At 39.1% G+C, this 24,425-nt stretch overlaps 1 protein-coding gene across 5 annotated transcripts in view; it reads right to left on the bottom strand.

Moving 5' to 3' along the window:
• The window catches only part of MYRIP (myosin VIIA and Rab interacting protein), a 341,072-nt gene that overhangs the window by 61,845 nt on the left and 254,802 nt on the right, over nt 1-24,425 (bottom strand). For 3 of the 5 annotated variants that reach the window (XM_006131818.3, XM_006131820.3, XM_075921853.1), the window contains 5 exons: nt 19,675-19,811; nt 16,751-16,834; nt 14,360-14,457; nt 12,816-12,896; nt 9,320-9,469 (listed from right to left, as the gene is read on the bottom strand). In XM_006131818.3, coding sequence (XP_006131880.2) covers nt 9,320-9,469; nt 12,816-12,896; nt 14,360-14,457; nt 16,751-16,834; nt 19,675-19,811 — 550 coding nt within the window. The remainder of the gene's footprint in view (nt 1-9,319; nt 9,470-12,815; nt 12,897-14,359; nt 14,458-16,750; nt 16,835-19,674; nt 19,812-24,425) is intronic. The other 2 variants (XM_075921852.1, XM_014577917.2) reach the window with 2 other exon arrangements.

Raw genomic sequence — 24,425 nt, 5'->3', positions numbered from 1 at the left:
CTGACTGGCATTTACATCTATTACAAAAATCTGGAACATGTGAAAATAAACGTGTGCCACTGCATCTGTATGTAGAATACAAGTAAGATTGGCTTATGCTGAATTATAAAAAGCCAAATGGAGCAGCTTGTATGAAATTTAATTTTCAGTAAGACAAAAATGTCTTTGGGAAGCAGCTGTTAACAGTGAATGACCATATATGGAGATATGTAAAATACGTAAAATCACTCAGCTGTTACAGTGATGGGAGTTGTACAACAACCTATATAGACCAGAATTCAAAACAGTGTGTGCTGATCCCTGATCTTTACTCACTTAAGATAAATGTCTTTCTAGGTAGGTTTTTATTCTGAACACATCTTGAATGGGTTTACTAGAACAGCTATATTAGTATAGATACACCAGTAAATCCTAGCATAGAAACCACGTATTGTGGTGATAGAATGTTTTCCCCAGTAAAATTTTTACCAGTTTGCCAAGCATAATGTCATAGCACCAAAAGAATCGAATCTTCGATCAACAATGCTATATGGCCAAACTATGTGCGTCATCATCTGGAGACAGGCTAACAAATTAAGCAGTTATACCTTCCCTGTATCGACTTCACTGATTAAATAAGTAATTTAACAAATAGTTTGGTTCACTACCAAGACAGATGATTGATGAATTTTTCTTTGGAGATCTGGTCGGCATAACACATGAGAGCCTTAACTCAATTCCTAGAGATGGCCTCCCAGATCATCAAAGCAAAATTATATTTTTAAGGCTTTCCTTGCCCATTAATTCATCGACAATATACACTGAATTTTCCTGAAGAGAAATACTAAAATTTAAAAAAAGGAATAGTAACATGAGCCTTCCAGTCTGCAAGGACCTATGTGCAGATTTTTTTCAATCTAAACCTTGTTAGTGGGGTTTTGTGGCAAAGTGAAGCCATTCTATACAGCCATTTAATTTTCACTTGTTTATCTGGAACAGCCAAAGTTCAGACAAAAGCATTTCCTTTCAGGGCACTTTGGAACCAGATTCAGATAAATCCAACTGGGAATAAACACAAAACTACAAGACTGTTCTAAAAAGAACAGAAAAGTATTATTTTGTCATTTTTCCCAGCCCTTGATTTTCTTTGGCTTCTGTGATCTTTCCCAATTCGCCTTTGCTGTATTTGCATTTGAGCAGAGCAATGAATTAGCTGTCCAAAGAAACTTAAAGCCATGGCTGTTCTATAAATGTCTAGAGGCAGTGCAAAAAAAAAAAAAAAAAAAAAAAAAAAAAAGCCTGAGGAACATTACTTCCTTGAAAAATGGTGGTGCTTATCACACAATTACAGCCATGCCCATATTCACAACTCTCTCTCTCTCTTTCCCCCTCCCCCAGGAGGGAGAAATGAATTCCTCAGCAAACACCCAGCACATGGCCTTCTCACCATTTAAATTCTTGAAGTAGGGCTGATATGGACTTAAGTGGTGCATAAGGCATCTCAAAGGGCTCTAGGACAGAAGAAGGCCTTATGCAGCTCAAAGGAGAATAAGTTCACCCCACCCATCATGTCCTAATTCAACATTCCAATCTGTGAAGGGAAGGGTGGCCAGCAGAGACCCAACAGCTTGCTGCAGAACCAGCGCTCCATGAGGCTTCATTTAAAGCTCCAATTAACTCCTCAATTAAAAGGTGTGACTCCATGCCGAAAAGCCCTTATGAAGCTATTTCATGTTGCTAAAGTCAGTTTCAGACTGGGGTTAGACGCTAGGCAATAAGATTATGTTTTATTCAGATCACTAACAGGAAAATTTAGGTTTGCTCTTGGGGAATTTGGCACCAATGCTGCACCAGAAGTGGAGCCGAGTCGCTGGAGCAGATGGCCTGGAGGGGACCCCGGGAGTAGGGGCCAGTGGCCAGCAGGAGAGCATTGACCTCTCCCGGTCTGGCAAATTCACTGGTTCAGCTCCGCTCTGAAGGTTCTGAGGGTACTGGATTTTCTGCTGGAATTGCCACTCTTCTGGTATCAAAGCTCCCTCTGTTGGGCGAAGGGCAGAACTGCAGCACTGTTTTTTTTTGTTTTTGAAATATGGACAAACAGAAGTTCCACAGGAGTAACACTTAAAATCACTGATGCAAGCACTAGAAACCCAGACAGCTATAGACAAAAAGGAGTCATCACTCAGCTCCAGTGCAGGAAGACAGGGGGGAAAAGATGCGTCTCTTTAGAGGAGAACAAAACAGAACACATTTGGCTGAGAAGTACTTCAAAGCTGAATGGCTTCTTCAGCATTCAGAACACAGAAACAGTCATTTAGCTCGAGCATGTGTCAATTCATTCTGCTTCTGTAATATTGGTTCTAAGACATGGATGATTTGGAATCTATTTTAGTTTCCTCCACAATTAATGCCAAGGGCACCTTGTTAGTCAGGCATTTATTTACAGATGCCATTGACCACAGATGAACCACACTGTTATACACAATGGGATGGAATATAAGGAGGTAAGGGCTCATGTCTTTGTGTGACATGTAGTTTCCTTATACAGACATGCAGAAAGGAGACCGGGACATATCTGCACCCACTAGCTATGTGCCCCACCTAAGGGAGATGTATCCCAAAGCAGAGGCTACTGAAGCCTTGAATCTACAGCAGTGGCTGTAAAGTGACTCTGCAAGCTAGGAATAAGATTCCTTCTCCTCGGTCCTGCAGCATCCCCATGCCAAGTATTGTTACTTGAGTTTAGTACATGCATTACAGCACTATATTAAAGTTCCCTCGGAAACCTACAGAGTCTACACAGATTGACTAATGAGGAACACATTAGTGGGCTTTAGAAATCACATTCCAGTAATGCACATAACTCCCCCATGTAAGTCCTATTTTGAAAAAAGTGACTTGGGACAGATTTTTAATGGTGTTGGCACCTACGGGAGTTAAACATGTACGAGCTTTGGAAAATCTTAGTAGACACCTATCTGTATTTTTAGGCAACTAAATGCCTTTAAAACCTGACCTTAGCCCTGCTGATTTTCAATAAGATTTAGGCCCCATGTCGATTTTTGAAAATTGAACTTGTGTGCTTTTAAAAAATTGTATCCCACTGTATAAAGTTGGATTTTAACGGCAAAAGACTGGATGATGTTTGTACAGTAGCTAGTGCAATGAAATCCTGCTCCATAACTAGGACATCTACCTACTACAGTAATACAAATAAATAATTATAATATCCGTAACTATTAAAGGCAGAAAGTGTCTGCATGATCTATGGCAATGGGCTCTTTGCTGTGGGCTCAGCTGAATAGCAGCTGATGCATCTAACATGCCAAACTACAAAGAGAAATGGTTCTTTTTTTCTTTTTTAGCCAAAAGTTCTGTTTCTCCAAGCAGAACAATAACTACCGATTACATTTTTAAAAAACTAACTGCAAAGCTTCTTAGCCACAATGGAGTAATTTTCTGAAGTACATCAACCTTAATTCAGTGCAATACACATATATATCAGCAGGTGGCACTATATCCAAACATGTCATTCAGTTATTTGACTGGCATATAATGTTTCCTTCCTTGGTTGTTGCAAGATGCAAATCACTATAGACATATAGTGCAATATGGCATAGACTGGAAACTAAGATTCTCTATTGACAGAAATTTTCAGACACCTCGCTGTGATGAGTCTACTCTTTTCCTGTAAAATCCTGTCTAGTGGCATCTGCTGCAAGAATATAATTAGGGAAAAAACCAACAAAACCCAGACACATCTTCACTCCAATTTTCTTTCTCTTACCATAGTTCCTTTTGATGGACTGAATTGACTGTATTTGAATGGAACTGCTTTTTCTATGCACCGACTAGGCCATTGGGAATTCCGGAAAAGTAAGACATGTGGTTCTTAACTGAAGGGGCACTGACTATCTACACACAATGCCTCCTTATCACTTAGGGTAGGGTTACACAGCTCAGTTGCAATACTGTCAAGCTGGAGGCCTTCTTACTCTAACTCCTGTAACTCTCCTTGTACGAGGAGTAAGCGAAGTCAGAGGAAGAGTGCTTTGTTTCAAAATAAGTGCAGTGTAGACAGTCCCAATTTCTAAATAAGACATTTCAAAATAAGCTACGCAATTGGCGTAGCTCAATTTGCATATCTTATTTTGAGTTAAGCCTTGCTGTGTAGACATGCTCTTAATGAATATAGATGTATACTTTATAAAGCTCACTTATATAACATTACTGGAGAGTAAATGCTAGTGAATCCTGGTTTGTCATAAAAAGAACCATCAGTGTAAGTAACATCAGCTTTTTAAAACTGCTCTTACAATTTCTGGATAAATGGTTAATGTTCTATGGGCATATTTTGGAATGTATTTACATGGGATCAACAGGATTATTTTTATTTATCTGAATATTGCTAGGTGAGATAAAAATATACCAATTTTTCGCCTTTCCCCCCTCCAAAAAAAGCAGCAGCAGCAATGGGTAGTTTATTCATCACTTAATAATACCTCATTTCTATTTGGCAACTAAAATTAGGATAAAAAAATATCCCCAGCGCTTCTCAATTAATTCTAGGAAAATGAAATTCACTTGTATTTTATTTTCTCATCCCTCACTTATTTTGCATCTAGAGCCAACAGGTAAAATCCTCACCTGATACAGTCCTTTAACTGAGAGATGAGGATCTTGTAATTATTTTTGTAAAATCCCCTTTTTCAAAAGTAAGTAATTTGCTGTTAATGTCATCTTCTGTGCTGGGCTTCTGGGAGGAGTAGGTGCTGCTGCAGACTTTCATAGGGCATGCCTATACAAGGCAACTATTTCAAAATAATTAAAATCAATTTAACAACTCCTGAAATAACAAAATTGAAATAGCGTGTCCTCACTATGGGGAAGCTTGAAATAGTCTGAGGCAGGCCCCGTTAATGTGGATGCGCTACCTCAAGTTAGAGCCCCAGGAAGCATTGGGGAGTAATTTGTTTGGACTACTCTGAGATGGTAGTTATTTCGAAATAGCAGAACCGCACTACTGCTATTTCGAAATAACTACTTTGAAATTAGTGTTATTCCTTGAGGAAAGCCGGGAGTACAGATTTTGAAATAAGCAGCTCATTATTTCAAAACAACAGGCTTAGTAGTGTGGATGCTCTGCTTATTAATTCGACCTAAGGGGGTTATTTTGGAATAAAGCCCTAGTATAGACCAGGGTATAGGGAGGAAACTGACAGGAGCCCACACTCTGAAATTCAGGTGATTGGCTCTCAGGTAAGTGGAACATCCATTTAGTTGGGAGAATGTCTATATAACATTTTCTGGAATGTGTTTTAATTATTCTAAATAAGAGATGCCACATTATGTCTAAAATTGTTTATATTTTCTGTGTTTTTATGTTTACACAATACATTGTACATGTATTTCTATAGCATGTTTTACAGTGTATGGAAGTTAAAAGATGTGAAATTAATGTTAGCTGGCATATCTCCTGCTTTGCAATCCTTTTTTTTTTTTTGCTTAAGGCAGCTATTTTGCTCTGTTATATATGCTACACAGGAGCCATTTCATTATACTGTCTTTGAAATGTTTTACTGCTTTGTACAATGTTTGGGACAAATGCTAAGAGGTGTTGAACACTTATACCTTCCACTGATTTCAATGAGTGTTTTGTTTAAGAGCCAAGTACAGTCTTTAGGTTTATGGACCCTTACAGCCCCCCCTCAGATAAATAATTTAAACAAATAAATAACTCTCAGTATATTGTATTCCTCACAGGGAGGAATTAAAACCAGCTGACAGAGGGTTTTTGAGTGATCTGGAAAATGAATCTGAACTGAAAACATCAGAGTCTCATTGTATGTGAGCTGGAACCAAGCCCCCAAAACCAAAAACTTGTAACACATTCAAATTTCCAGGTTCAACAATTGGGCACTGAGGGAGGGTCTTTTGGGTGTGCTGAGGGTCTCTTCTCTGCTCCACTCCAGAGGAAAGCAGGGTGGGGGAAACTAAACTATCTGGGCAGCCATTGAAAGAGATTAGAGAAAGGGGATAGACAGGTTCTGGGATTGGTAGTTACCTTGTCTGTTTTGACCAGGTAAAGGACTGCCCAGAGAAGGGAACTACAACTCCCAAAACACTTCCTTCCCCCCTCCCCCGCACTAAGGGCTTACTCCTTTGCAAGACAATGGAGAGAGGGCATTTTGTGTGCTGAAATTCAATTTGTCATTTCAGTGATTAAATATGACTGAGTTCTGAAGGATGTTTTAGGAGTGTGCGCAAATAATTTGTTTAAACAAATATTTTTGACAGTGAAAAAATATGTATCATTATATTCTTTTACTCAATGTTACAAAGCAAACAGAAGAGTGTCCAACTAATCTGCAGGAAATGTATGTGAACTAGCTCAAACAAGTTCAAAGTGGTTAAAATGGCCATTGAATCATTACTCTAACCTACTGTATGAACCTGAACCAAACCAGAGTTAGTACATGTTGATGAACTTGAACCAAAATGGAACCACAATTTTCAACAGTTCAACTTCTGATTACTGTACTCAGAAAGTTAGCTTAAATGGTACATTTCTGTTTCCCCTGGGAGGAAGCAATAGTGTGGATTTTAATTAAATATTTCCCCTTCCCATACTCTTAGCTGTTTTAAATATTCTAAAATATGAATTAATTTCTGTTTACATTAGCATTAATGTAGTCATAAAATAAAGAGCATGTATAGCACCCGGGGATGTCTGCATTTCATCAATTAAAGTAAGTGTACAATACACCAAATAGTTGTTTGGTTTAACTTGCAGTGATTTATAATAATTGAAAATATTGAAAGGATACAGTATAACCTGCCATTGTTCAAAATTCCTGACATCTACCCTCCTGACTAAATTTAATGTCTTATCAATTTGGCATACAATATGAATACACTTTTTGCATTTATGGTAATTGCTCTATACTGTGCTAATGACAAACAGATGGAATCATCTAGCTCTTTCTATGGGGTTCAAGGAAGACAACATTCAGCATTATATCAGCAACTTAACATTGGCATGGGACCCTGAGGAAATTTGGGAAGAAAGAAGGTATTTTATAGCTAGTGTTACTGCATTATATTCACAAATTAAGCAATTACTGTAGTAAAATATTTCAGAACAGTTACTATTAAAAATTCATATATCGGGAGAGCAGCACATTTTCCCAAAATCAAAACAGTCTTCTGTCATACAGCCTGTTTCTGTTTACTCTGTTACCCTTGATTTATAGTTTGGGCTGTATTCATACACCATTTATATAGGAGCTACAAAATGCCGACTTAATTAAACTAACAATTATTTAGAAGCAAGCAATTTTGGACAATTGGGGAGATCATGCAGACCACCCAGTGGCAGTTTCAGCAGACATGGGTCAGACATATGCCATGTTTGACATTAAAATATCAGTATTTCACATCATTTAACACACAGTGGTATTGAAGACTACAATTTCCCTCTGTGAACTGTGTTGTGATGGAAAATGTGGATTTTTAATGCCTTCTGCTGTAGCATGCCATTTGTCTAAGCAACTATATGTGACCTGGTCTATCATCCTACCTAAATGTAATGTCTTATTAATCTTACATACACTAGGGATAATACTTTTTGCACCTTTGGTAATTTGCCCATTTTCCATTACACAAAAATAGCTGTCCTGTCTCTCTCCTGCGTACTATGTACCTTTCACTACCTATTCACACTGTTCAAGCCAATGGAAATACTGATGCTTATTTTACCCACTTTCTCTTTCTGCTATAACCAAAAATCTTACTATTGTAGCCTGTGTAGATTTTCTTCTCTGCTTAGCAGGCGCTAAGGACATTTTGCTGAGAAAATAAGCAAGAGGAGAAAACACTCTTTAACGTAAGGTAGAAACTAAGTGGTACTCTGCAGCTGTGTTTAGTTTATTTGTTTAGAGAGCTAGGAAACAAAATAAAAACTAGCATTTATGCTTGTGTTAACAGCTCACAAAACAAGAAATTAACATTTAACCTGAATCACAATATAGCAAACCGATCTCCAAACATTTATTTTAGAGAAAAAGCATCAAGGACCAAATCTTGTTTCCACTGAAGCTAAGACAAGTTTTGATTTAATGGTAAACATTAATAATTGCTTCCCTCCTCCCCCCATCCCAAATATAATAGAAGGTCTCTACTGCAAAATAGGCTCAATGTCTGCAATGAAAAAAATGTAGGTATACAACTGTGTATGCATCTTTTTGCACAATCAGAGTGTGTACATAAAGTCTCAATATTAACGCCTTAAAACACCCATCCTGTGTCTGGCTGATCCAGAGCATAGTGGAATCACTGGAATTGATCCTATTGACTTCAGTGGACAAAGCAGTAGTATATACATTGGAAAAGAATGGCTTGAAACTCGTTCATTTCTCTAAGACCAGAGGATACTCTAGAACACAGTCTATGTCCACCCTGTGAAAAAACAAAGTGGGGGCAGCGGTGCCAGACTGATGCTTTTCTAAATGACTCTGAACATTTACTATCCAGAAACAACATCATCTGTTTGGTGTGATTATGACTGACAATAATGAAAACACTCACTGGCCTGCATTCTGTGGCCTGCTACATCAATGCCAAGAGGATAAAAATGTAACAAAAATTACCAAAAGAACATTCCTCTTGTACTGAGGAATGCTTCACTGACAAAGCCGGCAGAGGTTGTGCAGACCCACACTCATGCATAGATCATGTTGGAAGAGAAGGGGAGTGTTTCAGAAGTGGTCAAGAGCTATGCCAGAGCAGAGCTCAATTACAGTGATCCTCCATTAATGTGAAATCATTCGGGGACCTTATATTAGAGGTCTTAGCTAGAGCTTCTCCTCTGAAAATATTTCCCTGTTGTTCCTATTTCCTAACTACTGCACACTTCCCTATCTGTTCTTAATATGTGAGCTCCTCTGAGCACAGAGCACTTTCCTTGATTGTCTAGGAAGTGCACAGAATACAATGGTTGTGACCATAATTGCTAACTTCTAGTCATGTACTCCAACCACCAGGGATTGTGGAGCTGATTTCCTCTCTTGAAGGCCACTGTTACTTACATTATTCACTTACACTGGTCTAACTCTATTAATTTCAATGGAGGAACTTCTGATTTGCACCAGTGTAAGTCAGAATCCAGTCAGGGCCCCACATCTCCTCAGTGTGTAGTATGCAAACAACATTTACTCTTTGGTTTTAATGCTTATTCTTTGAGTATTTGCATATATCATTCTAATCAGCACACCCTTCTCTATTACCTCTATTTGCCAATTTCTTGCAGCAGAACATTTAGATGTTGAGTTTGGTCACTCACCCATAATGTGTAGGATCCCCTGCGACTGCCTGGAAAAGTCAGCATGCTCTGATCTGAAACAGCAACAGATGCCAGACCATTGCTCCTGGACTCCAGCCAATCAAAATCAGCCTCTGGCTGCTCAGTTTTACTTTTTTGCTTTCTTATAATCTAGAGGGTTGAAATTAAAAAAAAATTATTGGAATGTACCGCTAGAGCCATAGTACACAAGAGAGTTAAGTGATAGAAATGTAGCCGTGTTAGTCTGGGGTAGTTGAAGCAAAATGCAGGACAATGTAGCACTTTAAAGACTAACAAGATGGTTTATTAGATGATGAGCTTTCGTGGGCCAGACCCACTTCCTCAGATCAAAAGGATCTGAGGAAGTGGGTCTGGCCCACGAAAGCTCATCATCTAATAAACCATCTTGTTAGTCTTTAAAGTGCTACATTGTCCTGCATTTTGCTTCAAGAGAGTTAAGGGAAGTCATTATCTGATATCTGTAGGAACACTGGAGTGGATATAAAACAATATGGAAATCTATACCCCACCAACGATATTTATAATGTGATCTGTATCTGGGAGCCAAGTATATATTTTCTATGAAAAAGAATGCATAACTAGACAAATATTGGTATGGAATCATAGAATAAATGCTCAGGATTGATTTCAAAAGCACACCTAACTCCTATTGAATTTAATGGGAGTTAGGTGCTTAAGCACCATTTTCTTAGATTCACAGATAGATTCTCAGGTTAGGAGGGACCACTGCGTTCATTTAGTTTGCTTTCCTGCATACTACAGGAACTTTCCTGGATGTAGTCCTGTTTGAACAAGAACATATGTTTTAGAATAACATCTAATCTTGACATAAAAATTGCCATTGATGGAAAAACTACTTCAAACCTTGGTAAATTGTTCCAATCGTTAATTACTTTCAGAGTTAAAGTTTACAGCTTATTTCCAGTTTGAATTTACCTAAGCAGTGTTCAACAATTGGTTTTTGTTATACCTTTGTCTGCTTGACTGAAAAGCCCATTAACTAATATTTGTTCCTCATGCCAGTACTTCAAGACTATAATCAAGTCACAACTTAAACTTTTCTTTGGTAAGCATAATTGTTTGATCTCCTTGAGTGTAGTACTGTGAGGCAAGATTTCAATTTCTTTAATCATTCTCATGGATGTCTCTGAATCCTTTCCAACATCTTTCTTGAATTGTAGATGCCAAACTAGACACAATAGTCCAGCAGTAGTTGCACCAGTGCCAAATGTAGAGAGAAAATAACCTCTCTACTCCTATTTGAGGTTCCTCTGTATATGCATCCAAAGAACTCACTGGCCCTTTTGGCCAGAACAGTGGACTAGGAGCACATGTTCAGCTCATTTTCCACCATGACCTTCATCCTATAAGTCGGGTCTGTGTTCTTAAATGTAGATATTTATATTTAGCCATATTGAAATGCATATTGTTTACTTGAATCCAATTTATCAAACGATCCAGATTGCTGTGTCTTGGGGACTTTTCCTGTCCATTATTTACCTCTCCCCTATATATTTTTTGTCATCTCCAAAATTTATCAGTGATGATTCTATGTTTTCTTCCAGGTCATTGATACCAATGTCATCTACTGTGAGGACAAGAATTGATCCCTGCAAGACCCCTCTGGAAATATATCTGCTTAATGCTGACTCCCCATTTACAATTACATTTTGTGACATAACAGCCAGTTTTTAATCCATTTACTGTGTGCCATGTTAATTATAAAAACTAAAACATTGTAATAAAAACGCTATGTGGTACCAAGCCAATGCCTTATAGAAGCTAAGTATATTACATCAATCCTATCACCTTTATAACCCAAACTTGAAATCTTACCAAAAAAAAAGATGCCAAGTTAGTTTAACAGGTTCTATTTTCCATAAACCTGTGTTGATTTGAATTACTTATTTTACCCTCCTTCAGTTCTTTAATCAAGTCTTGTGATTGGGATCAATATGAGACTAACAGGATGGTAACTGCCATCGTCCCATTTACTATTTTAAAATACTGATACAACATTAGCTTTCTTCAGTCTCCTGGTATTTCCACAACATTCCACAAGTTTTGCAAATCAATAATAACAGTAAACATGTCTTTTAGCTGCCTTTTTTTAAAACTCTTGGAAAGTTGTCTGGACATGCTGATTTTAAAATGTTCAATTTTAACAGCTGCTGTTTAACACCTTCTTGAGTGGAAAAGAATCACCAATTGGTATGACCACATCAATGAATATTGGCATTCTGTATTTGGAGAAAAGCAGATGAACACTTTGACCTGTTTCACATTATTATTGACAATTCTACCATTTTTATTTAGTTGTGGATCAATACCATAATTAGGATTCCTTTTGTTTCTAATCTACTTTTTAAATCACTTTGTTTGGGTCCTTAATTCTTCTAGCCACTGATTTTCCCCTGTGTTCTTTTGCTTTCCCTATTACTTGTCTGTAATTGCTAGCTTCTGATTTATATTCATTGCCATGAACTTCCTCTTTCATTCATTTGTTAAACATATTTTTATAGCTACCTCCATTTCTCATCTAAGTGCTTGAAAATCTACTCCAACTACAGACAATAAAAGATCGAGTAGATTATCAAATCCATCTACTTGCCAGTGTAGGACAGTTTTCTGTAATATCTGAGCTTGATGAAATATTTTTGTATACAAATTCACTGAAGAGATTCAGCCAGAAGTTTTTATTTTCAGGCTAGATTCACAAAGGCACTTAGATGCTATTCATAAAACAGCAAGAGGAATAGGATATGTCTTGTTACCCTATTACCCAGTGGTTAGGGCACTCACCCACAATAGGCAGCCCCCAAATAGGCAGAGTAGGTATCCGAATCCCAGTCTACACCTTCCAGGTGAATGCTTCAGACACAAGGCTACAAAGGAGAACACTCCTTCCCCCTGCCCTCATTCCTCCAATGACATTTCCAAATCTCCCTTCTTTAAAAAGCAGCTAAAAGGTCCTAAAATCAAAACAACATGTTTCATTTGACCCCCAAATGAAATGTTTGGCACGTTGTTTTACCAAGAAAATTGGAAATGTTTTGTTTCAGATTGCTCCAAATCTTTCCCCCTCCTGATTACTCAAACAGCTCTATGTAATGTACATGTGTGCTTTTCACTCTTTGATTTGTAACAGTCTAGGAAATTAGTCCAGAGTGAAACAAATCTCATCATCAGGCATCTACTGACAACTTGCCAACAGTTCCAATTTGGCTGGGATGGTCCAGGAGAAACAGCCTTTTAACCAGTTTCCTAGGAGCAGCTGTAGCAGGAGGCAGGATATTTTCCATTGAGCTTTTCCTCTTCTGGATATTCTTTTCATCCACACATGCATGTTCAATCATTTTATGATAAGTTTCATCTTATGTTAGTTAAATAAAACCTTGCTAAACCTCAGGACTGTCTTCTAGCCATTTAATGTGCCAAAGAATACAATCTGCAACAGTGAAGCTGCATAACATACCTTCTGCACTATGGTAGTGGCAAGCTCTTCAATCAGCTCCTCCTTATGTTCCCGTAAGTAACAAGCCTCATTCTGTTTGTCCTGCACCAAGATGAACATTTATATACACTACAGAGTCATACATAAATGACACTTTTACAAGATCAAGAAAAATGAGTAACATCCTAGTTGGCATTGTATGCAGAAACAACTGAATGTAGTAAACGCTCTGTTATCTGACACTCAGGCTGTGTCTAGACTACATGCCTCTGTCGTCAGAGGTATGTAGCTTAGACACATAGGCAAAGTCAAATGAAGCCATGATTTAAATGATCGCAGCTTCATTTAAATTTATATGGCTGCCGCGCTGAGCCGACAAACAGCTGATCAGCTGTTTGTCCGCTCAGCGCGCTAGTCTGGACGCTCCCCTGCCGACATCAAAGCCCTTTGTCGGCAGCCCCGTTATTCCTCATGGGATGAGGTTTACCAGGGCTGCCGACAAAGGGCTTTGATGTCGGCAGGGGAGCGTCCAGACTAGTGCGCTGAGCGGACAAACAGCTGATCAGCTGTTTGTCGGCTCAGCGCGGCAGCCATGTAAATTTAAATGAAGCTGCAATCATTTAAATCGTGGCTTCATTTGACTTTGCCAAAACAACAAATCTACATGGCTCCGTCGACGGAGCCATGTAGTTTAGACGTACCCTCAGTCAACCAGAAAGCTCAATTAACCAACATTTCTGATATCAATACAAATCTTCAATATAATATCCAGAATTAGTATACAGCATATAATGCAACTGCACATTTTGCATGCTACTTTTATGCAAAAGAGGCAGAAGACAAGTAAGCAAGCAAGCAAGCTGAAATCAGGAATTCATTAAAAAAAATCAGCTTCTAGGTATGTCATAGGGCCATTACAGATTCAGCCCCATCTCCTACACCTTCTATGTCTACAATGAGAATTGATGTTGATAATGATGACCCTGAAGCGCTGCAAGATCCTGAAGTGCCTGCTGAATCAAAAACAATTAATTATGTTCAGAATAGTTGTAGTGTTACGGGTAATTTTAGTGATCTGGGTGTACATCATACGCTGCTCCATAGTAGTATGTAGTGTCATAAAATAACCTACTGGATAGAAAGCTTTGTCTACATCTAAGTGCTTCAAGAAACAAACAACCATGCTGCAGTGGACTACTACTGGATTGATGAAAACCTGTGTATTATTTTATACTTTACTCATTTTATTGTATACTAATTCTTTGAACATTGGTATTCCAGTGGTGAAGCATGATTTTCAGTTAACCACAATATTCAATTAACTGGCTCCCCCCATTCACAGATTCATGGATAACAGAGCTTTTACCATAACTAATTCATTTTACTATCCTGTATTTCTGAAGTGGAACATACACGTGATAATAACGTTCAGAGAAACAGCATACATTATCTTACTGCATTATGTTTTCTTTGATTTTCATTCACATTTCCACTGCTACTTGAATAAAGAAAACACTGATATCTACATCTATATCAACAAATCTGCTAGTTAATTTTTTTTTTACCAGGCTTTCACCATATGTCTCTGCCTTGGAAATGGCTTCTTCTACTGCTTCTTCTGCCACACGTAAGGCCACAGCTAGGGTATCCATCATACTATGTCCTAGTCAAAAAGCAAACAAAATACCCACATTTATGCTGAACTGCAAAATTCAGACCAAGATTCTTCAGCTTCAGCAATTCTTAGATCTAGAATTTTGGTACAATCTACTGCAGAAATGCAACGTGAGGCCTCACTCCAAAGCTGATCAAGATGCATAGGAACATAAGAATGGCCTTATTGGATCACACCAATGGTCCGTCTAGCCTAGAATCCTGTCTTTAAAAAGTGGTTGATGCCAGATGCTTCTGAGGGAATTAACACAACAGGGCAATTATTGAGAGAGCCATCCCCCATTGCCCACTTCCAGCTTCTAGCAGTCTCAAATTCAGGGACACTCAGAGCATGAAGTTCTGTTTCTGACCACCGGGGCTACTGGCTATTAATGGACCTGTCCTCCACAAACTACTCTAACTCTTTTTGAAACCCAATTATATTTTTAGTCTTCACTGTTCTTCTGGAAATGAGATCCAGCGGCTTTGTGTGTGTTCTGTGAAGAAGTACTTCCATGTGCTTCTTTTAAACCTATTGCCTATTAATTTCATCAGGTGACCTAATTCTTGTGTTAAGAGAAGGGGTAAATAACACTTTTATTCACTTTCTCCACACTCTTTATGATTTTCTAAACCTCTATCATATCCTTTCTTAGGCTTTTCATTTCTAACTGAACAATCTGAGCCTTTTAAATCTCTTCTTCTATCGAATCTGTTCCGTACAACTTATCAACAGTGTTGCTTTAGCCTATCCCTCAAATCAGCCAGTTTCCCCAGTACTAAAGTTAGGCTCACCAGCTATAGTTGCCAGGATCATCCCTGGAGCCCCGTTAAAAAAAAAAAAAAAGAATTACATTAGTTATGCTTCAGTCATCTGGAAGAGTGGCTGATTTAAGAGCTAGATTAATACAACAGTTAGTAATTTTGCAAATTCATATCTGAGTTACTTCAGCACTCTTGGGTGAACATCATCTGGTCCTACTGACTTATTAGTGTAAAATTTATCAATTTGTTTGAAAGCCTCCTCTATTGACATTTCAATCTGGGACAGTTTCTCAGATTTGTCACCTGCAAAGAATGGCTTAGGTGTAGCAATCTCCTTCCCATCTTCTGCAGTGAAGACAAATGCAAAAAATTCATTTAGCTTCTCTGCGATGGCCTTGTCTTCTCTGAGTGCTCATTTAAAGCCTCAATCATCCAATGGCCCCTGACTAGGAGGCTTCGTGCTTCTGATATACTTTAAACAAATGTTGCTGTTTGTTTTTGTGCCTTTTGCTATTTGCTTTTCAAATTCTTTTTTTGGCTGACTAATTATATTTTACTCGACTTGCCAGAGTTTATGTTCCATTCTATTTTCCTCAGTAGGATCTGATTTCAAATTTTTGAATGCTTGCAGGCATTTCACTCTTGTGACTGTTCTTTTTATTTTCTGTTTAACTGGCTTCCTCATTTCTGTGTAGTTCCCAATTCTGAAGTTAAATGCTACTGTAGTGGGTTTCATTGTTATTTTTCCTCCAAAAGGCTATTCAATTTAATCGCATTATGGTCGCTTTTACCAAGCAGTTCAGCTTAATTCATCTCTTGGACCAGATCTGGTGCTCCACTTAGGCCTAATCAAGAAATGCCCCTCCCTTTATGTGTTCCATATTGAAGTGAATGCATAATAGGCAAGATGTAAAACAGATAGGCTATGTCTACACTGGCAGCTTCTTGCGCAAGAACTGTTTTGCAGAAGAGTTCTTGTGCAAAAAGTCTTCCACAAGAGTGCGTCTACACTGGCATGTGGTTTTGCGCAAGAGCATCTATGGCAGTGGGGACGCTCTCTTTCGCAAGAAAGCTCTGATGGCTAGTTTAGCCATAGGGGTTTCTTGCACAAGAAATTCATGTTGCCTGTCTACACTGTCCTTTTGCGCAAGAGCTCTTGCACAAGAGGGCTTATTCCTCACGGGGAGAGGAATAACTCTTCCAGAAGAAGCCCTGTTTTCCGATGCTAGACTGTAAATTTACTTGTGCAAGAACGCATGTACAGTGTAGACATCTGGAAAGTTTTTGCACAGGAACAGCTGTTCTTGAGCAAGAAGCCGCCAGTGTAGACATAGCCATAAAGTCTAGCACTTGCCCTGTGAACCCAGAAACTCTGGTAATTTGCTAAAGGTTTTAACTAAAAGATAAGTGATCCTTGACACTTTTCATAATCAGGCACCAATGCGATTTGGAGGATCTCCAGCACTGTATGCTATTTATCGAATAACTCAATCAGTAGCAGCTCAGTTTTAGAACAAATGAGTTTTAACTAGAGTTACCTTCTGTCTGTCTGTAGAAAGTAGAGTCACTGCCACAAACGCTTCCTTCATTTTCTACGCTTCCTTCAAAAAAGCTTCCTTCTCCTCAAAAAGACAGTAAAACACATATTATGTATGAATGCTCAATATATTATTAGGTTAAAGTACACTTTCAAAAAGTAGTGTTGTTTCTAACTACACCACATGCATAGAGGAGTAGTTTGAAAATTCTTGTTTGAATTCCAGCTGTTATACAAAATGTTATTGCTTTTAAATGAAAGATTTCTCAAATAGGGCTTGTAAATCATGTGTGGAGAAAACTGCTTGTGAAGTGAGAGAGAGGATGAGGTGCCTTAAATGCAGACCTTGTAAAATGAAAGCAACTGCAGTGAGCTTGCTTTTAACATGACATTTAGGGCTTGAAACAGGCCACTCCTGTATAAATAAAACAAACCCAGACATTTAAACCTGTACTGATCTTCAAATGAAAAGAGAGGGTTATCTTACAGTCACACTGAAAATAGAAAAAGAAAGTTAGCAATGGCATTTGGATGCTGAGGTTCTTCAGAAAGGTCTCCTGTATCTTGCACATCCTTTCTTGTGTTTCCTGCACATTCTCTCTTATGACAGCAGTCTTGTTTAAAGGCATAATTGTATTAGACTATTCTCGAGAATAAGGAATGCTTAGTTTTTGCGAGATCAATTTTATAACTTTTAAATTTTCTGCATATATTTCAATTAATTTTTTAATTCCACTTGCATAACACCCACTAAATGTAGCATAACCACTTTTATCTTTACATTCCATTTTTTAATTTTTTAAAATTTGATAAGGAGAAAAAAGCAAAAAGCAACCTATCAAAATGGAATATTTTAGGACAATTCTCCTGTCCTTACCTACATACTTCTAAATAGTATAAGAAGAACTACCAAGAGTTGCCTTCACCAAAAGGGACACAGTCTATTATGTTTGTTTTCCAAGTGGGAGGGAGGGAGAGAGAGAAAGAAAGAAAGAGAAAGAGGAAAAAAGGAAAATACAAATCCTGTAGAAAACACAAACTCTGTACAGATTTCAAAAGAATTACAATAGGGTTGAATTTGGCCCAGCAGAGGCAAATCATCTCAGAAAGACTAGACTGGTTCTGCTTCTGAATTATTTGCTAATCAATTACAGTAAATGGGCCAGCAAGATAGCAAGGAAGCAATGTCCCCAAACTCGCGGAATATCTTCACTTACTAGTTTTATGGGGAGATGCTGATATTGATAGTAAAATGTCCACATTTTATAGAATCATAGATGATTATGGTAGGAAGAGACCTGAGGAGGTCATCTAGTGCAACCCCAACCTCCTGCCCAGAGCAGGATCAACTCCAACTCAATTGTCCCAGCCAGCATTTTGTTAAGCCTGGCCGTACAAACCTCTAAGGATCGAGGTTCCACTCCCCTCTTTAGGCATTTACCCATTCCAGAGCTTCACCACCCTCCTAGTCATGGTTGGCGGGTATCAGAGGCAACCTTCCCAAACTGCCAGGTGTGGCCCTACCCACACTCCGCTCCTAGGCTCACCCACTTCAGTGCAGCTCCCTCCACTCAGGGCTGCCTCGGCTTCAGCTGCGCTAAGGCTGGGACTGCCACTCTCCCTATGCCCGGATAGGCTGGGGTTGCCTGCCCTCCCGGTACTCCAGAGTCAGGAAGCCTGAGGGCAGTGTGCGTGCCACCCACCCTCTCGCTGCTCCGGGGCTGCAGAGGCTGAGGCTATGCGCCATCTACTCTCCCCACGTTGGAGGGCTGGGAAGATCGGTTGCTGTGTGCAGCCTATTCTCCCATTGCTCTAGCGCTGGGAAGGCAGGGGCTGCATGCCACCCACCTTTGCAGTGCGGAAGGGCCAGGAACGCTGGGGCTGTACACCATCAACTTGGCACTCAGGTATCAAGAATGGAACTTGGAGATCACCTCTCCCCCCCACCAGCCCTTGGTTCACCCCTCCCAATGCTCCTAGTAAAATAGTTTAATGTAAAATCCAAGCTAGACTTCCCCCACTGCAACTTGAGGCTCCTTGGTCTGCCATCTGCCACCACTGAGTACACCCTTTAGATAGTTGATGGCTCAGGCTGTTAGCAAATCCCTCCTCATTCTTCTCTTCTGCAGATTAAATAAACCCAGATCCCTCCGCCTCTCCTCATAAGCCATATGCCCCAGTCTCCTAATAATTTTTCTTGCCCTCCACTGGACTCTTTCCAATTTGCCCACCCTCACCAGTGCCAAATAGAGGAGAATAATCACTTCTCTCGATCTGCTGGTACTAATGCAGCCCAATATGTCATTAGCTTTCATGGCAACAAGGCCACACAGTTGACTCATATCCATCTTCTTGTTCACTATGATCCCTAGGTCCTTTTCAGCACAACTGTTGTTTAGCTAGCTAGTCCCCAGCCTGCATCAGTGCATGGAATTTTTCCATCCTAAGTACAGGACTCTGCCCTTGTCCTTGTTCTTCCCCATTTACTTGAGAAACGTAAAATGTTAGCTGCCACTGCAGTGCACATGGGGCCAAATTCTACGGCAAACAGAAAAAAACTCCAACTAAGGTATGGAATGCAGGATTTGGCCTTCATTAGTCAAATTTTGCAAAAAGTGCAATGGAAAACTTCAACTCCAAAATTCAGTTCTAATTCATTATCTGTACAGACCTTTTGGAGCCCTAAGCTCATACACACAGAGCAGAAACTGAGCTGAGATTTGCTTTGTACATCCGAGAGCAGAATTTTGTCTTAACAAATGTAAATTTGGATACTCTTAACTAGCTCAAACTTAGCCCAACTCTCTAGATATTTAACTCCTTATATTCCTCTACTGTAATACTTCAGAAAAATTGTAATTTTCTTTTTTCTCCATCACGTGAGTTATGTGGATGAGCCTATAAGAAATTAAAACTGTACTGTACCTATTATTTCAGAACAAGCTCCACTCTCCAGTCTATGTTTTCTGTATAAATTCTTCAGTACTTTGGCACTACCAAAACGTTTGAAGCGACTTTTCACATTATTGTAATACCATTCCAGCGACTGAGTCCTTAGGAGTCTAAAAGAACAAATGAACAACATTTCAGAATGCTTAGAATGATTCTACATCAAATGAAAACAAATGATTGACCCGGTCCTTCTAAAAATTATATCTCCTGATCTCTTAAATCAAAAGCCTTAAAGCATAATATTTTTGTTTAGGAACACAGTTTCTTGGTTTTAGCTTGAAGAAATTTGTTTTTATGGCAAAATAAGTACTGTACTGGAAATGTTGCTAGATCATTCTAATTACAGTAGTAATTTGTTTTGTTACCATATCAAAATAATTTATTATATATTTTAACACTTGTATCAAATGCATTTTGAAAGGCCACCCACGGTATTATAGAACAACATATGAGTGTATTGTTTTAAAAGATTTTAATATTTACAAGGATTTATAACTAACTGTTATTTCCATAGTGGGTTAAGACATTATAAGGCATGCAGTGCTCTCTTTCTCTCTTTGATTAAAATTTTTTTAAATATATTGTTTCCGAACGTACATCATCCAAACATTTACATAAAAGAGCTCGTTTCAAGCAATCAGCAATGGGAAGAAAATTTTACTGGAAAACATTTAAAGTTGCAGTTTGGTTCAAAGTCTCCAATTAATAAAGTGAAAGTGCCATCATAATGGAATGTGTAAGAGTAAAAACTGTGAGGACAAGCAGTCAGAAGACAGTGTAAAATTCTAAATCTTTTCTCAAATATCAACATGGAAACCACATTTAGCTCTGAATGGGGAAAACAATAACAAAAAGAAGCCAACCTTATGCTCTCTTTGGGTAAACTGTTCCAAATCCCATTGAATGGGAAGACTCCTAGAGACTGCAGTGGGCTTTGAATTAGGTCCCCAAAGACCAAGATGATGAGGCAAGCTATTATCAGGCCCTTTTATGATTACATTTTATTATGGGGCCACCAGCTAATGGACCCTTGCTTAGAAACCTTGTCACATGTGTAAGCAAGGGTGCAGGGCTAGCAGCAGAAAGTCTGCTCAGAGGGATTGTGGGCAGCACACAGCTGACTGGCATAGTCCCAGAAATGGGTACCACATGGAAAGGACTGTGTGAATCCCTAGCTGTAACTTAAAGCTGACCTACCCCAGGAAAGAAAAGCAGTGTTTGCACTAATGGGTCTGAATCAATTTTTTTATGTTCCTTTCACAAATTGATCTGACTTACTCTGTTGTATACTGTCACGAGTTTATTTTATGTTATGCTGCACCTACTTACATCAAGTCAGATCACATGCAGACAAGTGACTGTATATTCTGATGTGACACAGTATAGCATGGATGCAAATGCGACAGTTTTCCTCCCCATGTAATAATGTTTTTCAATTACTAAAGTGGGAGGATCAAATCTCATACAAAGTAGAAGACAAGGAGTTTACACTCCAGAACTTCGTATGTAATTAAGGTGATCTGCTGCTTTCCTAAGACCAAGATTTTGAAGCTTGGATGTTCCAAGTTAGCCTTCTAAGACTAACTATGAGGTGATTATCAGAAGTGCTGTTCACGCAGCAACCCCCTGCTATGATTTTCAAAAATGCAATCAAGAAGAGAATTTTTTTAATGGACTATTAGACTAAGATGGGGTAATTCACTCCTGACACAACTCTAATAATCTTAAATAGTATTAACCACTTGGAATGTCTCTGGGATTCAATATAAAAACACAGTAAAATAAAGTGGTGATCTCAAAAGAATGTAATCGTAAGGCCTATTTTCTTTAGGGTACTGCTGTTTCCTTTGCATATGATGAGGCACATGACAATTTTTCTCTAATACACATCATGTGACAAGAAATTGTGTTTTTCTTTGGGAGTTTTGCTAGTTATATCTTGTTTGTTAATTATCTCCATATATTCTATGTTTTGACCAACCCCACCAAACAATACATGATCCAGGAGTTTCACAAACACATTCCCATCAGTCTCAGGTGTTCAGCGAGATGCCTACAGTGCTAAATGGAATAGCACCAAAAAAGTCTATTACATTCTAGACCATGTATAGGTTACCACTCAAAAACCTTTATAGGCAGAGCATACCAATAACCTGATAATGAAGAGTGGAAACATAAGTGGCAGTTTTTCCACTGAGTTCTTGCATCAGAGTCCAGCCATAGATTAATCATATCAGTTGCAGTGCTGCAAACAATAAGTAAAGAAAACGTACATATGGCACGTAAGTGTCCTCTTTCTATACGTCTCATCTTCAGCCAAATTCAAGGCAGCAGTTTTCTCTTACCATGTATTTGCCTGACTGGGGTATTTGAGAGTTGATGTAATACAGATACTCCATGGCTGTGTCTACACTGGCACCCTTTTCCGTAAAAGGGATGCTAATGAGACACTTCGGAATTGCAAATTCCGCGGGGGATTTAAATATCCCCCGCAGCATTTGCATGAACATGGCTGCCGCTTTTTTCCGGCTCGGGGTTTTGCCGGAGAAAAGCGCCAGTCTAGACGGGATCTTGCGGAAAATAAGCCCTTTTCTGGAAGATCAAGGGAATAAGGGATCTTCCGAAAAAGGGCTTATTTTCCGCAAGATCCTGTCCAGACTGGCGCTTTTCTCCAGCAAAACCCCGAGCCGGAAAAAAGTGGCAGCCATGTTCATGCAAATGCCGCGGGGGATATTTAAATCCCCCGCGGAATTTGCAATTCCGAAGTATCTCATTAGCATCCCTTTTACGGAAAAGGGTGCCAGTGTAGACACAGCCCATTAGTATAAAAAGAATACTAAGACTGATATAGGTCCTGGCAAAGCTGGCCAAAAATCTGTTTTCTACAAGTCATCCTCACAGATCACCTTGATACGCACATGCTGTACAACAGATGACAAATATGGGCTAGTGTCAGAGGACCAGTGGTGGTCATTGTGCCCAAATCGGTTTGATTGTAGAGGGCTTTTGAATCCTTACGCTGTGGCTGCCAAGAAAGCATTTTGTTCCATTTTAGAACGTCTGTCAAGTCCTGATTAGCAGAACTGTGCTTGGCAGTGCATGTATTCAGGCAACCTTCCAGCATTTCCTCCTGCTATCAGAGTTTCTTCTTTATGGATCCACAGTTATGAAACCTGGACTGTTTGCCTCCATGTATTAGAATTGCATCAGATAGATGAAAATGCTAAGTCTCCTCTTGCTGAGTTTCGGATTTGTCCACTAATATTCTGGACTGTTGGAAGCTTTGGCCTTCAATCCATGACATGTACACATCACGTTCATGATCGGTAAAATCAAGTTCATGTGTACGGAAGAGGAGAATGGGTGGGTTATTAGTTGAGATTGTTCCCTGATAAAGATAGCATTCAAATGCTTCCTTCTCTTAAATGAGCAGTTATTCAATTAATACTGAAGAAACCATGTTTTCAAGTTGACAATCTTGCCAACTATAGCTGTTTCTAATAATTTTTTATGGAAAAAGTGATTGAAAACCTTGTAACAAAAAAAAACTTTCGTTCAATCTGCATTGAACTCCTTGACCCTTTCCAGTGCACCTTTCAGCTGAAGTACAGCATGGAAAATGAACTGATATCATTAGATGACGGTCTATCCATGAACAGAAGTCAGGTATCCATGCAGTTTCTTTTACATGTGTCGGCACCATCGAGTACCACTGACCACAATAGCAACTTGCCTGCAGTTGACTAAACTGGATGAAACTAAGGATGTTAAGTAGTGTTTAATTAACTAATTGAACAGTTGATGTGTTTCAAAGGGGCAGCGCTGCACAGAGCTGGGGATCAGCTAGGGACTCCCCAGCTGACCCTGAGGGTCCACATGGCGCTGCCATTTTGAAAGGCCGGGGCGGTATTTCAAAGTGGTAGTGCCTCAGAGCTCATCCCAGGCTGACCCGGGGCTCTGAGTAGTGCTGCCGCTTTGAAGTATCTTCATTTTCCCCCTCTTGCTGCCTCCATCTGATGGTTTGAATCAAGCGGTGGTTGAAGTCTCTGAACTACTTGGTCCAGACCAGGGACACTGTATCTTCTACTTTGCAGGTGAGTTCCTGACCCCTAAGCTATTCTGGGATGAAGCTCTCTCCTTCTCCCTCATATCCCACCCCTTTCAATACCACCTTGGACCCGAGAAATCTTTTCCAATAACAGTTTAGTTAAAACTGATATGTTCCTGTAAAAAGTTTTGGTTTAGATTAATCCATGCTTTCTAATGAAAAACCTTTACTCAAAAATTTCCTCACCAAGCTAGGGAACAAATAAAAACGAAGATACTCTCACACTTGCTTGCCTGAACTACCACATCTGGTTCTAAAGTCAAAACTGAGAACAGTTTTGAAACTTCCTGAGTTCTGGGGGTTGAGAATGTGCAAGGAACCTTATAATCTCCCCTTTGTGATAGGAGACATAACAACTCCGAACCTATGATCTATTCTGCATGCATTCTATAACAAATTGAAACGACTGTCCTAAAGCTTTTCAGCCTCTTAACTTTCAGATAAATAATCATGTCCCCGCTGATTCCTACTGTGGAGAAAGGATTTGGGAAGAGAATAGCCATCCCTATGGATACCAAAATAAAGGACTTATTCACAAAAGAAATATGGACACTTTCTGCTCATTTCAAAATCCTTTAATGTTGGCCTGTACTTTAAAGCCATGACTCTTCTACAT

This window comes from Pelodiscus sinensis, chromosome 2, assembly GCF_049634645.1.
Source record: "Pelodiscus sinensis isolate JC-2024 chromosome 2, ASM4963464v1, whole genome shotgun sequence".
Classification (NCBI taxonomy): domain Eukaryota; kingdom Metazoa; phylum Chordata; order Testudines; family Trionychidae; genus Pelodiscus; species Pelodiscus sinensis.
The sequence above is the reverse complement of the archived record's forward strand: the minus strand, read 5'-3'. Positions and strand labels throughout refer to the sequence as shown.